Raw genomic sequence first — 16,989 nt, forward strand, 5'->3', positions numbered from 1 at the left:
TTACAATATAGAGAGGAAACTCACCAGATCTCAAAGGGTCCTCTGCATGAACAGCGGCGGCTTTAACATCCCCTTTAATGATCTGGGAAGTCTGGCAACAAAATCTCTACAATGGAGTGTACCTTTAATTTACTGTTTTCCCTCCAATTGCACCCAGAACAACATAACATTGCCTGGCTGGAATATAGGTATTTAACAAAGGCTGGGGTTTATAACCTTACATTATTGTCATACTGATATTTTGTACAAACTGTAAAGTCCACTGAGACAAATGTAACATTTGTGATATTGGGCTATAAATAAATATTGATTGATTGATTGATTGATTATGAACGATCTTTAATAGAATTGTATGTTGTATTTCGTTACAGTGTCTTAACATTGGTAACAAATATGTTCATATTGATTTAAGCACTTGAATTTCTTCTGTTGTTATTTTTACTTCTAATTCTAGAATATTAAAAACGAAAACAGGACAAAATGGCCAGGGAAACATTTAATGTTGGAAACAACTATTAATTTAATATGCACAGTGATTGAAAATGAAATACAATTGTTACTTCATTACAATATTAACAACAAGCACAATATATATATATATATATATATATAGGCATAGCCTAACAATTATAATAATGAAAATACAATAATAATACTATTCATATAATATTATACATTTAATATTTTCAACCAGTTCTAGCTTACCAACTTATTTTTAATTTGCAAAATTGCCCATTACATATATCTTTGGATGTATGTTTGTAATTAATGTTGACACTTCACTGCACATAACACCAAGTGAAGTACTAGTCACTTAAGGCACAATCCACAATGGAAAACTTCCCATAACAAATAATTTGTGCATATTAATTATACGGTTACAATTGGCCTTCTTCGTTTGGTTTTAAACGTGTGACTACTATTAATGACATATGAGAACTACGTAAAAGCTGTAGCCTGTAATGAAAACATCAAGTCACTTCTAAACATGAAAATGATAGGAAATGTTTTAACAATCGTATAGTTCGGTGTATATTGGCCCACAATCCTGGATTGTGTGTGTGTGTGTGTGTGTGTGTGTGTGTGTGTGTGTGTGTGTGTGTGTGTGTGTGTGTGTGTGTGTGTGTGTGTGTGTGTGTGTGTGTGTGTGTGTGTGTGTGTGTGTGTGTGTGTGTGTGTGTGTGTGTGTGTGTGTGTGTGTGTGTGTGTGAGGGAGGGAGGGAGGGAGAGTCCTTTTAAATAATCTTGCATGTGTTATTTTGGTCCTTTTGTCTCTTTCCCCTTTACATCCATACAGCAGTTGCAAAGAAAATATCTAAAGTTGCAAAATGCATCAAGGTAGATAAGTAATAAAGACATTCAACAAATCTTCTGTAAGGCCATTGTGGCAGCCCTTACATCAACCAGTCATGTCCACCACTGGCCCCTCAACACTTGCGGGCTTGTTATAGTCACAGCCTATAAAAGAAGGAAGAAAGTAATGTTCAATATATAAAGTATCAACACAGCAAAAGCTTGAATTTGCATTTGGGGGATTTTGTATTGGTCTGAAAGTCAGCAGAAAGATAAATGCTATTGTGGCATAGATATAATAAGGTGAAAAAGGGGATAAGGTGCATGGTGTCAAAGTATTTAGCTGCCATTTTGGGAAACCAGGTGAGAATAATGTCACAGCAACATCGTGACAATAGGCAAGCCAGCAACACAAGTTTGTGTGTGTGTTTTCAGTGGAAAGTGAAGTGGGGAGAGGTAAGAATACTGATTGCTCAGGGCGGATGGAAATGTGATATCTGGGACATATAAAAGGTCTGTGCACTGTTTGCGTGTGTGTGTGAATATTTCATTTTTAGGTTCATACATGTGGAAGATCCATTTAAGATTTCTTCTGCTTCTGCTGCATCTGAATAGGCAAAGGATAAACAAGATTAACCTCAAACATTCGAACAAGGCCTCGTCTGTCAGTGGTCATTTTGTAATTAACCTATAATAATTTATGAATTTAGCTGCATGCTTAACTGTACCTCTCTTCAGCCTCCTCCTGGCAAGTTTGATCTGATCTTGAAGGATCTGAACCCAGTCTCGTGGACCGGGCAACTTTTCTATTCTGTGTTCTGTGCAGTATTTCTCTGTAAACACTGGACAGAGTTTACACAACTGTGTGAATGCTTTATTCATATTTAAATGTATCACTATTGTTGTGCACTGGTTACACAAGACTGATTAATTATTTTGTTTCTCACCTTTAATGGCGCCCACAATGTTCTGGTCCAAGCCCTTACGGTTATCATTGAGCCCTCTCTTCCTTTTACCATTTGGCAAGGAGTTAGCCAGCGTAGTATCGTCAAAGAAGGCACACACCTGAACACAAAGCTCCATGTTAGAACACTGTTGAGCCTTTTGTGATCTTATAGCTCATTAGTAAAGTCCATTATAAGATATTTGTTGTTGCTGTTCAAAATCTAATGTAAGTATCTAGTGACTGCAAAGCTGATAACAATAAAAGGGCAGTGAATTGGCTCTTAAAAACATATTGATGCAAACCAGTTTCCGGAACAGCAGGCTGCCAGAGCGTGTATAGTTGACCAGAATGGAGTCAAGCTGAGCCTTTGAGATATACACGTCATAATCCTCCGCAAGACGCACCTCGGACTAAAAGAATCAAATAACACTTGCTGTGAACTGTGAAGTATTATGGGAAAATTAAGACAAACATAAGACAAATCTAGAATTGGAAGAAAAATAGAGAACTCACAAACTGAGGGCAATACAATTAAGTTTTCTCCAAACATAAGGATGTTTGGAGCAAATAAACATCTTATACATTCCAAAAAATATCATTTGGAATCGAAAAAGGTCTTGGAACACAAAGGTCAACCTTGGAAACAAATGAATATTAAACAAACAATTGCATTAGCTTTCTAAATAATATGGAAACGCTTTAAGGCAGCATTATGTAGTATATTATGTGTTGAATATATAAATTCAACACTTGTATTTACACATGCCAATTCTATTTGAGGTAAAAAAAGAAAACCGTATTTGATTTTAACACATAGTATAAAGACCACACATAGTGCATTATCGGGGCATTCAGAGTGGCTTTTCTGTGGGAGTGCAGTAAACAAGAGATACTATTTAGGCTCAGAAAACAAGTGCATTCAATTATGCTAATGTAAATATTACCTCTAACAAGTGAGGCTCCCTGAGTTTGTTCAGGAGAGTATTGTGTCTGTTGTTGACAATAACTGGGTTGTTTTGAAGTGGCAGTACAGAAAGAGCAGAGAATGTGGGATGGCTGTTTGGTGTAGATGAGCCTTGCTCTTTCTCACATTCCTCCCTCTTTCCAGATTCTGCAGGTGCAGCTATAAGTGGTGAAGCCTCGAGAGGGGCAAGAGCCGCTCTCCTAGTACTAGACACAGTAAGTGGTGCCACTTTATAGATTGGCCTTCTCTTGCGCGGCCTACAGCGAGGAGCAGGGCCTGGTACCAGACGAGGTTGGCATGGTGATGCTGCCTCTTCCTGTCTTTCCAAGGATCCTAGAAAAAGACAGTAACACATTTCATTTTTCTTTCTCACTTTCCCACGGTGTGTGAGTGTTTGTGTTTATCCACTGACCTTTTTGAGTCTGCATCAGCCTCCTCATGGCACGCATTTCCTGCAAAATAGCCTGCAAGGTGCCCTTACAGTTACACTTACAGCAGGGGGTCTCTGGCGCAGCAGGAGGGATTACATCTGCTGAAAATACATTTGGTTAGTGAATGTCTAACATGCATACACATACGGGTGCAATATGCTTTCACAAATGAATAAAAGTGTTTGTCGCTCACACAAATACCTCTGTAATTTGTTGTACCTGTACAATAAAAAATGTGTGCAGTGTCCAGCAATACACTATCTCCTCTTTTCTATGAGCATATTTTTTCCTTATATAAAGGTGTCATTGTTGGTTTTTCTACTCTTCAAAGCTGCTCTGGTACCCTACCGTTAGCTTCATTTGTTTTGATCAGATCCTTGGTAGTGTTCAGGTTCCTCAGGGCCTTGGAGCAGGTGCTGTACTGCCCACAGCCTGGACCGTTGATGATGGAGGTGGAAATGGATGAAGGTGGAGGAGTTGGGTCCCCCGCAGAGTTCCAGCTGTTGCTCTGGTGGTCCTCTGATACAAGAGATGAAGGTGCAAGCTGATGTGCCCAAGTAAGATTTCTATCCTGGGGCTCCTTTGTTAAGCTGTCCTGCTCCGTCACCACACGCTGATACACCCTGCCTGTCTTGTCACTCAGGAGCCTCATCATTCCTGTGATTTGCCTCTTGATTTCCACTCCTTTATCCTTACGCCACACTGCATAAAGAAAGATGTAGGAATTTAGATCTGCCATGATACATTATAGAAATGAATCCTTAAAACGGTACATACCATCATTCACAGCAGCATCCTTAGACTCTCCATTGACATCTTTGCAGTTGGAATTCATCATTATTGAAGGGGCACTGCCTGCTGCAATGAAATGAAAACTTAATACGCCATGTGTGACAGATAGATGCAAAATAATGCTGTGGCCATTTGCAATGTCATAATTAAGCTTTTGCAGGCTGATGATGTCAACAGAAGCAGCCCCCCCCCTCCTCCATCACAACCAGAAATCACCACCTGTAGACAGAATGTAGAAGTGTAGCCAGGAGAGGTGGCCTGGAGCGCAATAGCTTCAGCAGAAAGGGAACAATTTGAGCTGCATGCTGTATATTCAGAATGCCCAACATGCTGGACTTAACATGTTGCAGCTACTTGTGTTTAACAATTAATTTAATTAACGTTTTAGTGAATCTATTGTGGGACTGAGCCAAAACAGTCATTACACGTAATAATGAAATCGTTAGAGTTAGCTGTTAACGTGGCAGAGACAACAGACATTGTCATGGCCATATATTTTGTTGACAGAGTCTCTGCTGGCAAACAGCGCCAGACAAACAGCCAGACACAGACGCGCGTCTTGCAAGGTCTTGCATTCATTTATCAGCCTACCTTCATCCGTGACCAGTTTAAAGCTCTGTGACTTCCTTCTCCTCTTCCTTTCCCCAAACTCCATTGTCAGGCGGGGGTGGGGGGGGGGGGGGGATATAGTCTTGGGTAAGTGGTGCAGACGAAAATCGGTCTTCAGAAAACCAAAATCAGATGATACACTCAGCGGAATCTCTGTCTGTCTGCCTTCTTAATCAGTTAAATTCCTCCTCAGGCTGCATTACAGATCCTGCCATCGGCACATTTTCATGATCTTATTAAGCTTAAATGGAACTGATAAATGCCACTGCCTGCCTGATCTATCCCCGTTCCCAACAAGGATGCTGGCTCTTCCCTTTCGCCATGTAAATAAATTAATTACTTTAATATTAAAATGTCGTCACATATCCCTTTGCGCCACCTGATGGTATGTTCTCATCTAAAAGGTCGAGTCACACATTTGCCACTGTGGTATCTAAACAATGGTCTGGCATTTGAGCAAAAGCAAAAAGGACACCAGACTGCAAACATCAACTTGTTTCTTGTACTCTTAGTCTCAAATAAGTAAGACATTATTAATGTTATTAGATCTCTTTTTGTTATTTTGACAACTTATTTTTCTACATTTTACAAGATGTAAATGAAAAAATTACCACCTCTAATCTTTGACTGATTTCATGAGTAAGTTGTTAAACTAATGTTGCATTTATTAAAGATGATACCAGACAGATTTTAGATTGCTATCCTATTATTTTGGGCATAGATGATATCTATATATTTATATGTTGTACATCAATTAATACATTTCCCCTCCCTCCTGTCATGACCTCGCTTCAAGCAGCAGAATACATTCTGAGTCACTGGCAGAAAACAGTAGTGTTGAGTCACGTATACAAATCATAGACTGTATAATAAATGCATGCCATTTAAGTTGGTCTTACTTTTTCCATAATTTTTTCAAAAATAGTTTTTCCTTTTTAGTCTCAGACCTTGCAAAAACTGAGATTTGAAATGATTGGACGTTGAAGAAGAAACCAATGCTCACAGACTATTTTGTGCTATGTTGTACCATATTGCAAATGGACGATTATTGCAGCGAAGGAAAGGGAGCTCCAGCAGCCCATATTTTATTTAGTCCTATATTGTTTTAGAATATGCACAACAATATAGCTGAATGGCAAGGCCAGATTAGATACACCAACAATGCCTTGAGTAATAATATTCCAACAGTGCTTTGCCAAATTTGTATAATAATAGAACATGCCAATAAAGCCATAATGATTACTATATTATTTGTAACACAGGACACTGTAGGCTAGAAAACAGCACAGTAACTGTATGCCGAAGTTTGAGTGCTTGGTCCGGAAATATCCTAGCTTCGATCTTAGAGTGACTTTAATGGTCAATTCGTTTTTTTCATTTGTATTTATGAAACAGCTTGTAACGGAGGACTCTTATTTTGAAATATAGTGTTTTTTGTCGGTTGTAAGGTCAACTTCCGGGTTAAGCGTGTATGTGGTGGCGTTGTTAGTGTTACACAAGTCCCACTTTTTTAATTGTTTGTTAAAATAGACGACTTACGACCACCATTACTTAACAGAAATGGATATACTAAAGGCTGAGATCGCAAGGAAAAGAAAACTCATCGAAGACAAAAGCCTCATCGACGTGAGTAGCTGATTAAGTCGATTGTTATTGTTAGCTTGGTAACTTAGCCCTGTTGCTAACATGTTTACTAATTTGAACTTAGCTAACGCTTGCTAACTCACATCAGACAGCGTTGCCTTTACAGAATCGTGTTTATACAGCTATTAATACATAGGCCAGTTTGAACTACACGTTCAGATATAGTTCATACTAGGTCGGTAGGTTAAAGCCACCAAAAAATAGCGACCATTAGCAAGTGCGTAACGTGGCGTTAACGTTAGATACATGGAAGTGCAGGCTGTTTCTAATGTTCTTAGAAGTCAGATGTGCTTGCTCCATGCTGGGGAAATACTGGATTTAAACTTAAACCATAAATGCTAAACACTAAATAAAACCCATTAATAAACTAAGCTTCTAATAATGTATGTGTAATTAATACGAATAAGCTCATGGGTTGATGATTGGTGGTAGTTTATGTCCTGTAATACTTTTAGAGGATATCATTCTCAAATCTATTTAAGTACCTTGTCATCCTTAAATATGTCACCTATATGTTCATACTTTGTTAAAAAAAATGAAGTAGTGTTATTTATCATTGCAAGAAGATACTTGCAGTTGCAGGACAGTATGCTCTCACCCAACACAAAGGGGAAAACAGTATTTTCTATATCACTTTCTATTTTGTATTGAAAATAAACATTCATCAACCATAGTTCAAGAAAATAAAGAGTAAAACACATGCCATCTTTGTTGTGAGAGCTTTACTATTTTATACCACTCTAGTCTTGGCCACCGGTATGATGTTTTCATTGCTTGTATATAGAGTTTTGTTATAAATGTTATAACAATTCCATCATATTTGTGCTTTCAGGACAACAAGAAATTCTTCAAAAGGTCCGATCTTGCACGCATGGAACAAGAAGATTACTTTATAAGATGCGGATATAAGGTTAATGTCAAGAGCACTCTCTTGTTACTCTCTCATACACACAAATGCAAATAAATCACTGCTTTTCTCCAGTTCAGATTCATCTCATGTTTGATTTGACATTTGTAATACTGTAGTACAACCTTTGCCAGGAAACAAAATAAGGTCAGTCTTTGATGCTCAGGTGTACATTGGTGTTTGTGTTTGCTGTTTTTCCCCAACCTGCCTCTGCTGCCTGCATCGGTAGGTTCAGAGAGAGACTCCTGAGAGCCAGGTATGGGACTGCACAGTGAAAGTAGCAGACAGGATGCATGATGAAAGGACAAAGCAGCACACTGTGTCCCAAAGGCTTTCGCTTCCTTGGCACCCTTTTTGAAAGTTTGCTCTCTAAAGCCAGTGAGGATCAAAGCAGAAATAACATGGTGGAGACATCTTTACTTTTGAGTAAACCCCATGATACCTGGGTCAACTCAATCAGTGAACACATACTAATTCGATATCTGATAAAACATGTAATCAGCTCATCTCTGCCTAATGTGAAACATCATTTGGTTTTTTCCAGCACATTTTTAAAAGTCATGGATTTTTCTTTGATTTCAAATGAGGTACTTTCATAGTCTTGTCAATCGCAGAAATGCATTTGAAAACGTGATTGTTTTCAGACCTGCATTAAATTAATTAGCTAAACAACCACATGCTTCCAATTCACCACCATAGTCCATATTTATGCTTTTCACAATTTCACATCCATTATGACAACTACATTATATATACTGGACCATTTCTGTGTTTCAAACTATTTACAAACACAAAAAGAATCACTTGGCAGAAACTTTGGGAACAAGGAAAGACATCTACAAAGCCACAGTGGGACACAGACATGGTGTGGATTTCAGCATGGGATACTGAACTGAAATTAAAAAAAGATTTGTGTTAACAAGTTGATTTTCTTATTTTGCAAATAATCTATGACAGAAGCTTTTATATTTACATCAACTATGTTTTTGTCCCTAGTTTGCTTTGCCTTGTAACAGTTGCTCAATGGAAAACTGTATTTCTCTTCGACTTTGTGCAAGGCTTAAGATGTCAAACGTATTAAGCTGTGCTCTTTGTACACATACAGTATACTTGTTGTTTATTTGAGAAAAGGCCATTGTTTGTTGGGGAGGCTTTTTGTAATCAGTTTCTGTTTGTTCTTTTAGATTGTGCTCCTTACACCACAATCTAAGAGTGCTGAGATTGCATGTGCCTATAAAAGCATGTTGTGGTAGCATATTGCGACAATAATTACAGAATATGTTTTGCCTGTGATTAGACCAACTGAAATAAGATGATTTTTTTAATATTAAAATCTTGCTATTTATATTAAAATGTACGTTATTAGATTGATCATAGTGACACAACCTTTTTATCCCTAAGGTCTTATTAGGACATTGTTACATACCCCAGTTATATTTGTTTCATTTGCATTGGCCCAGAAAACACAACCTTTCAATATGATCAAATTCACCTTCAATTATTCCTTCATAAATAAATACATTTATTTTCCCTCCTTTTTGTCCAAAAGAATGATAACAAAGAAGAAGATGAGCCGTCCACCTCAGCGAAACCAGTGTTAACACTGGAGCTAACAGAAGAGAAACTGCCAATGTCACTGTCACGACAGGAAGTGAGTCAACGTAAATTATTAACACTTGCCTCAAAAGTCATTTTTCTTTCCATATTAAAAGTCAATGCACATTTTTTGCATCACTGTGTTTGTAAAGGTAATTCGACGACTTAGAGAGCGAGGGGAACCAATCCGAATGTTTGCAGAGTCTGACTACGACGCCTTCCAGAGACTCAGGAAGATTGAGATTCAGACTCCTGAAGTGAACAAGGTAGGACTGATTGTGATGACACATCGCCCAGTAAAGACATCCTGATTCAAGTCCCTTCTATCCAGGGAGAAATAAATTAGGCTATTATGCCAACCACACGGTGTTGAGTGCAGGCAGTTTAAACCTTTCCTTGCAACTGCGAATGAGCATTGGACTTCATCTGAGCTAGTACCACTAGTTCTACTAATACTTAAAATGCTGTTACAAGGAACCCGCAGCTGCATGAGTGGATGTAACAGTCTAAACATGGCTGGATTTGAAGTCGGAAAGGTTAAAGATGTCAGCAGGAAGGAGCCTTAAAGCTATCATCTTTCCAGTCCATGTGCAAGGTCCCCTATCATTTGGATAAAAGCTGGCATCATTGCACGGAACACATTTAATTTAATTTTCCACAGCTCCTTAATTTTTTCAGAAGAATGTATTCTTGTTGGCATGGTGAAATCAAAGCTTATGAGTTACCAATCTAAAAGCAAGTGGTGTTACTATTCCAAAGCCTTAACATTGTGCAATCAACATTTATTTCAGTATGATGAGTTATAGCAAACACCCGTGTGTATTGTCAGCTTTAAATACAGTATTCTGGTTGACACTGTTTAACTCTGTGTGTAGGGCTTGAGGAACGACCTGAAAGCAGCCATGGACAAGATTGACGCGCAGTACCTGAACGAGATCGTTGGAGGAACCGAGCCGGGAGAAGTGGACACACAGCACGACCTGAAAGTGCACGAAGAAAACACAACTATAGAGGAATTGGAGGTAGTAGACTGTGTCGTAACCAATTAGTAGTTGAGGTTTGGGTGTTTTGTTAATACTGAATAATGTTAATTCATAAATATTTATAAATTGAATTGGAACCAGCAAATATATTATAAGTTAAACACATTTTGTAAATTGTGTTCTTTATTAAGTTAAGGTTATGATGCAATTTATGTCTTATACTGAAACTGTACCTTTATGGTTTCTGCACTCTTATCCAGACTCTTGGTAGAACTCTGGGCAAAGGAGATGATAATGGAGACCAGGATGTTATCGACAAGTTCTTGAGGGTAAGACAAGAAAATAATGCTCTAACTTAAATCTAGTGAGAGCTTTTTCATAAAACATGTTTAATACGTCTCTGGCAACCGGTCGATCGCGGGGAGATTCCCAGTCGATCGCGAGATGTGTCTAAAAATAGAACAACAATATTCTGTTTTATCGTTAATGTCCTATAACATAATCTTCCTGTGCCAGAATAATGCACTTGAACGCATCAAAGCTTTGTGATTGGCGTGACCCCATGTGTCGGGGCGTGGCACTAGTTCGCTGATGTTGTCCGTGGCAACAGAAGTGACAGTCCTCACACACACAAGACCGCAATTATGGCAGAAGCAAAAAAGCCCAAAATATATAATTTTCACTCCGAGTGGGAGGATGATTATTTTTGTATCTATTCCAATTCAAAGTCCATCTGTCTCATCTGCAATGCGAGCGTGGCTTTATCGAAGAAGGATCATTTAGGAGCGGCATTTCAAAACAGTGCACAAACGCTACGAGACGGAATTCCCTCCTAATTCTGCCCTACGCTCCAAAAGGGGAGGGGCCTGAAAGGACAGCTAAATGCACAGCTGTCCATTTCCATCAGGCCCAACAACAAGAGCAAGGCTGCTACCAGAGCATCTTATCGTGTCAGTCACGTTCTTGAGAAACACATGAAGTCTTTCAAAGACGGCGAAGTTGTGTAAGAAGCTTTCCTGGAGGCTGCTGACGCGCTTTTTGGGGGACAGTAAAAATAACAGAAGCATTTCAACAGGTTTTTGATATAATAAAAACTCAAGTTAGATACCGTTATTAATCAGCTGTAAGTTTTAGTTTGTTTGAACTTATTCATTATAATTATTGTACACAATGGTAAAAGAATGCAAACATTAAGATCTGTTCTGTTTTAATTGATTATAGTCTATTATCAATTCAGGTTAAGAAACTAGTGTTGCTTGCATCCTATTTTAAAAGGCATTTCTTTTTATACTCTACTAAAATGCAACAAAAAAAGGGTTTGATTCTATTAATTTTGTCTTTTTATTGCACTTTGGCAGCAGATTCCTGTGTAGCTTCAGATCTGAGTTGTCTTATTAGCAGTGTTGGGACTAACGCGTCACTGTAACGCCGTTATTTTTGGCAGTAACTAGTACTCTAACGCATTACTTGTTAAATTCAGTAACTCAGTTACCGTTACTACATGGTGCGTTACTCCGTTAGTTTTTTTATATAGTCAACAGCCAGGCGAACAGAGATGAGAACTGTACTTAAGTACAGTACTTGAGTAAATGTACTTAGATACTTCCTGTGTCACATACGGAGACGGGCTGTGGGCGTGTTTGTGTTGTTTACTAACAAGACTATCATGGCGGCGGCGGAGCTCAAGTCTAGTTTCTCCACCTGGAGATATTCTCACTATTTCACTTTTGTCGAGCACAAAGAAAAGAACGTTTTAGTTCAATGTAAGTTGTGTCTTGGCGGGTCAAAGATCCTATCTACTGCCCAAACCAGTCATTCAAATCTCTTAAAACATCTGCAAAAACAACATGCTGGGACGAAGCTAGTAGCTAAGACCACAGAGACTCAGCCGACGCCACTCCACCTCCACCTAAGCAACAGCGGCTGGATTTTAACCAAGGGACTGCTAGCCAGGGAAAAGTCGATAAAGCCATTGCACGGTATGTTGTAGAACACATGCAGGCTATTGCTACAGTGGAGTCACCCGCTTTCAGGGAGCTAGTTAGCATGATAGCATGTCCGGGCGGCACACAGCATATGGGACGGAAAACTACTTCCAACTACCTGGAGAAAGAATATACAAAAATGGAAATATCAATGCAATCCAGATTGCATATAATGCATGTCAAGTTGATCAACAGATTGTATTATTCTCCAATGCAATAACAGTAGGCTACTGAAAGGAAGGCTATAAGGGCATTAATGGGAGCCCTTTTTTAAGTAACTAAAACGTTACTTTTCACAGTAACGCATTACTTTTTGGTGTAAGTAACTAGTAAAGTAACTGAGTTACTTTTGAAATGAAGTAACTAGTAATGGTAACTAGTTACTGGTTTTCAGTAACTAGCACAACACTGCTTATTAGTAAGCCTAATTTTTACTTTTGTAGCAACACTATTTTTATATTATGGCAAAGAAAGGGTTCAGAGTCTTTTCTTTTTCCCTGTGTCATATGTGGCAGCACTGTTCAATGTTTCTTGAAAACATGACCCACTGTAGTGACGTGTGGATAAACTCCAACTCATTATCAACAACACTGTTGTGTAACTTCAGTTAAATACTTGTATGTGTGTAGATTATAAAGAGGTAAGATAAAGGATCTGCAGTATTTTATGAAGTATTAATCGTACAAAGGTCAGTTTTACACAAGTAGAAGTGTGTATTTACCTGGTAGTAGGCTGTCAGTAATGGCTACGCCTCTATTTGGACTGGTAGATCTCGGCAGACTGGCAACTTTAAAAGTAGCTCTCGGTTCAAAAAAGGTTGGGCACCCCTGATTCGCAGTGTTGAATTGCACTGTTATTAAATAGATCCAAAATATTATGATGATGGGATTTTTTTTTGTTATGTCCCTTAACCCAATTCAACATCCTACTCTGCCTGTCGTCTCTCCCCGTTTCAATACTTGGTACTGTTTTGTCTCATTTCCTGTTGCATTGTAGTTTCTTCTCGGTGTTTGGGCCAAAGATCTGAACAGGCGAGAGGACCATGTGAAGAGAAGTGTTCAGGGAAAGCTGGCCAGTGCCACTCACTCGCAGACCGAGTCTTACCTCAAACCTCTCTTCAGGAAGCTCAGGAAGAAGGTAACATTTTCGGAGCGAACAGAAAAGCTGCAAGGAAAATAGATTTCTTCATTTCTAATGGTTACACATTCTCCATTATCTCTTTCAGAATTTACCAGCTGACATCAAAGAATCAATTACTGACATCATTAAATTCATGTTGGAGAGAGAATATGTCAAGGTATGTTATCTGAAAAACAGTGTTTTTGACCATGTAAGCCTTTTTTACAATTTACAAATATATCAACTATATTCAACATTTTGTCCAGGCAAATGATGCCTACCTGCAGATGGCCATCGGTAATGCTCCCTGGCCCATTGGTGTGACCATGGTGGGTATCCACGCTCGTACTGGGCGAGAGAAGATCTTCTCCAAGCATGTGGCCCACGTCCTCAACGATGAGACACAGAGAAAATACATCCAGGTGAGACCCTCAGATTATCCCTTAGAGAGAATGCCTACATCTATAAGGAGGGGAATTATTTCAAGGAAAAATTAATGATTGGACTATCAGCACTCTGACAGTGTAGGAATCAATCAGTATCATCTTTGTTGTATGCGCTATGAAACGCATGTTTGGTTGGGTTGTATGGTTATATGTTTGAATGTATATTCAAATTATATCATTTGTATTCCCAATGTTATTTCTATTGCCTAAGTAGAAGAGCACTATTTTCTACATGGCATATCTGTGCTTCTATTTATAAAATGACATTATATGCAGGGCTCGAGCTTAAGGACGTCCCGTCGTCCCGGGGCCGAACAAAATAGTGTCGGGGAGGATAAAAAATAATTTTGGGACGAGAGTTAAAATAAAAATACCCTGCTAACTCTACTACAAACGGCGATGAAAATGAAACCGACTGCACGTTTTGTGTAGCACAGTTATTAAACCTCCTTGTCAACATAAACACACACGCACAAAACATTTAGAAACTGGCGAAAGACACACACATGTAGCTACAGCTGGGGGGGCACAGCTGGCTGGGGGGGCACAGCTGGCTGTGCCCGCGAATTCCTGGCCCACAAATTCGCGGGTCTAGCTATGTACTGAGTGTGTGTATTTCGCGGGTTGAGTGATGTACAATGGCATCCCGTGGAGGAATTCTGAAATGTTTTACCGTTACATCACAAATACGCACAGCAGAACCAGACCCTGGAGCGCCGGCCTCTTTATTTACTTACTCCTCTTCATCCCCTATGGGTAATAAGGCTGAGAAGAGAACCCTCCATCGTATTTAGTCCTTAGCAATATGCTGCGCCTCTCCCCATGTAGGGATGGGTACCGAGCCCCGGTATTAAACGGGCCCCGGGCTGGAATTATTAAAAACAGTGGTAACGTTAAACTCCGACGTTATCGGACTTTTTATCGGTACTGGAGACATTTAAAATATATATGTCATATGTATTATTGCTACATACACATTATATCACAGTTTTAGTTTCACCAACTCCGTTTCTAATATGCAATAATACTACAACATGCGTCTATGATGTATTTTCGAGCTTTCCAATCCAGACGAGATCTCTCTCTCCCGTCTGTGTGCGAGGGGGCGGGGCAGTTTGTAAAGGTCTCCTGACTGTGTTACAGACTGTCATCCTGGTTAGTGGTTACTCTGGGTTCTGTCTTCAGGACACAGTGTTGGATTGTTTTGTTAATTGGGGACGGTCCACATTAATTTCGGGACGGCTTAGATTGTATTTCGGGACGGTTCCGGGAGGATGGGGAAAAAAGTTAGTCGAGAGCCCAGATTATATGCATATTTCCTAACATAACATAGTTGTTGGACAGGGATTAACATCGGACACTTCCTGTACAGAAACATTTACACGGATGCTTGTTCTGCTGCATTAAACTTCTACTGGTTTACAGTCACAACAACTGCATACATTGGCATTTTTTGTATATAAATAATACAAATGTAGTATTTTTGTGAATTCAAGTTGGTTCATCATTTACAGTTTTTACTAAAAATAATCACATTTTATCACATGAAATCAGTATAAAACAGGACATTGATGAAAAGTGATAGTGTCAGCTGCTATTTCACAAAATAAATTCACCAGGTAGGATATCAAAAACTTTTTTTAAATTGATCTAACAACTTAATTGCATGTTATTTTTGTTTCTACAGGGGCTGAAGAGGCTGATGACCATCTGCCAGAAACACTTCACGACTGTTCCTTCAAAGTGTGTGGAGTACAACGCTCTTTAACTTGTCACTTCAGCTTAATGTAGGCCCAGGCTGTCCGGTCAGTTAAATCACAATAGAAAATGGGAATTGTTCACAACAATGATGGGTTCTGGTATGACTAAAGTGTGGTTGTGGCAAACATCGAAATCTTTGACATTAAGGGCCCTAGAGTAAAGCTAACTTCTGGATAAAATGATCCCAGATTTATGTGGCGTACCCTCGATAACCCTTGAGTCTGATTAGACTTGTGAACTTCTGGGAAAACTGATGTAGTCTCAGTCCTACTTGAGACCCTTTCTTTTTATGGATACTTTCAGTCCAACCCATTGTTTCAGGAAATGTTAAAATGGTAAAAAGGTTCAATTGTATTTACACATTTTCTTTTAATATTTGTTTTCTTAAGTTTTTCAAAGATTGTATTTCCTGATCGTGTCATTAGCCAAGTAAGATCCAGTGTATGTAAGTTTTATTACGCCTGTGATTCTTGATTTTTTTTTGACAAACTTAAATGAATGCAGATTCACTTATATGTGCATCCTTGAGTTTTCAGCTAATAATACATCCAATTCAGTGTGTCTCTGTACTATCTTAGTGAGAAAATAAAGTGTTGATTTGCTTTACCAGCTGCTTGGATTGTTCTTTTTTATGCTGTGGGAAAATCATCCTTCTTCAAGATTCATTTGGTTTCTCTCTCGTCGTCTGCAGCTGGATTGCTGAATGGGACTATTTTTAGCCATCAGTTGTTTCTGGTCATTAGAAAATGTGTCTGCAGGGAAATAGTTTTTCAAATGACGGACTCTGTAAGTGTGCCATGACATGCTCCACTAACATTGTGAATTGCAGCTGTGTGGCTTAAGGATTCATTAAGAATGTACTAGTCAGATTAAAATAGGTAATTATGTAATACCAGTGTTTTCTGGATGGCAATCCAATGCAACAAAAAAATCTAGATTTGCTACAATTTATTGCTTTCGGAACACTGCCAGAAGTTTTCTACGATGATAGCATAAAGCGTCACACATTGACCTTATTACACTGAGTAACCATGGTGATCTGATGTGTTCCTTGTGGTCATAGTGTGTGCTCGGCTGAACCCACGTCACCACAGCTCCAGTCTGTCAGCTCTGAGCGCGTCACCACTTGAGACTCAGCTGGAACTAGACAGGTTGACAGTTGGCAGTGCAAACACTGTGAAATAAATGCTATGTTTTCCCACTTCAAGGTCCAACATGTAACCTACAGGAAGGAATATTTTGTAACAAAATACAATGCAGAACTATATAAATTCAGGGATATGAAGGAACCAGATCAAAAGTCAGTGAATGTATCCACCGATAGTCATTAATCTGCCTGTCCTTGAGATAAACTAAACCAACTATTTTGGCACTCGTTGAGTCAAATGTGTAGTGTCAGTGTCCGTTGTGATGTTTGCTTAGCCAGGGCCTTGAAATGATGGTCCAGTGGAAAGTATTTGCAGTTGACTGTAAATTAACAAGGAATCTCTGTGTGTTATCATCTCTGCGTGTT

At 38.9% G+C, this 16,989-nt stretch overlaps 2 protein-coding genes across 7 annotated transcripts; one reads left to right on the forward strand and one right to left on the reverse strand.

Moving 5' to 3' along the window:
* Positions 1–489: 489 nt before the first annotated feature.
* bend7 (BEN domain containing 7) lies at positions 490–5,343 on the reverse strand. Of its 3 annotated transcripts, none has more exons than XM_034215698.1 (10): positions 5,018–5,343; positions 4,412–4,489; positions 3,983–4,336; positions 3,616–3,735; positions 3,184–3,536; positions 2,542–2,649; positions 2,241–2,358; positions 2,022–2,135; positions 1,859–1,900; positions 490–1,458 (listed from the first exon to the last, which is right to left on the reverse strand). In XM_034215698.1, exons 1-10 carry the CDS (start codon positions 5,079–5,081, stop codon positions 1,400–1,402), a joined length of 1,410 nt encoding a protein of 469 aa, XP_034071589.1. In that variant the 5' UTR covers positions 5,082–5,343; the 3' UTR covers positions 490–1,399. The 3 variants fall into 3 exon arrangements, with proteins under 3 accessions (XP_034071589.1, XP_034071588.1, XP_034071587.1); XM_034215697.1 differs by having other exon boundaries at positions 3,616–3,732; positions 4,412–4,492; XM_034215696.1 differs by having other exon boundaries at positions 4,412–4,492.
* A 1,123-nt stretch (positions 5,344–6,466) lies between these two features.
* Positions 6,467–16,082, forward strand: prpf18 (PRP18 pre-mRNA processing factor 18 homolog (yeast)). 4 transcript variants are annotated; one of them, XM_034215780.1, is made up of 11 exons: positions 6,472–6,661; positions 7,512–7,589; positions 7,816–7,842; positions 9,136–9,237; positions 9,335–9,448; positions 10,058–10,204; positions 10,426–10,494; positions 13,147–13,287; positions 13,376–13,447; positions 13,536–13,691; positions 15,403–16,082. In XM_034215780.1, the coding sequence occupies exons 1-11, from the start codon at positions 6,596–6,598 to the stop codon at positions 15,481–15,483; spliced, it is 1,053 nt and encodes a 350-aa protein (XP_034071671.1). In that variant the 5' UTR covers positions 6,472–6,595; the 3' UTR covers positions 15,484–16,082. The 4 variants fall into 4 exon arrangements, with proteins under 4 accessions (XP_034071672.1, XP_034071673.1, XP_034071671.1 ...); XM_034215779.1 differs by having other exon boundaries at positions 6,474–6,661; positions 10,058–10,207; XM_034215781.1 differs by lacking the exon at positions 7,816–7,842 and having other exon boundaries at positions 6,467–6,661; positions 10,058–10,207.
* Positions 16,083–16,989: the final 907 nt, after the last annotated feature.

Source organism: Gymnodraco acuticeps, unplaced genomic scaffold (genome assembly GCF_902827175.1).
Source record: "Gymnodraco acuticeps unplaced genomic scaffold, fGymAcu1.1, whole genome shotgun sequence".
Lineage (NCBI taxonomy): Eukaryota > Metazoa > Chordata > Actinopteri > Perciformes > Bathydraconidae > Gymnodraco > Gymnodraco acuticeps.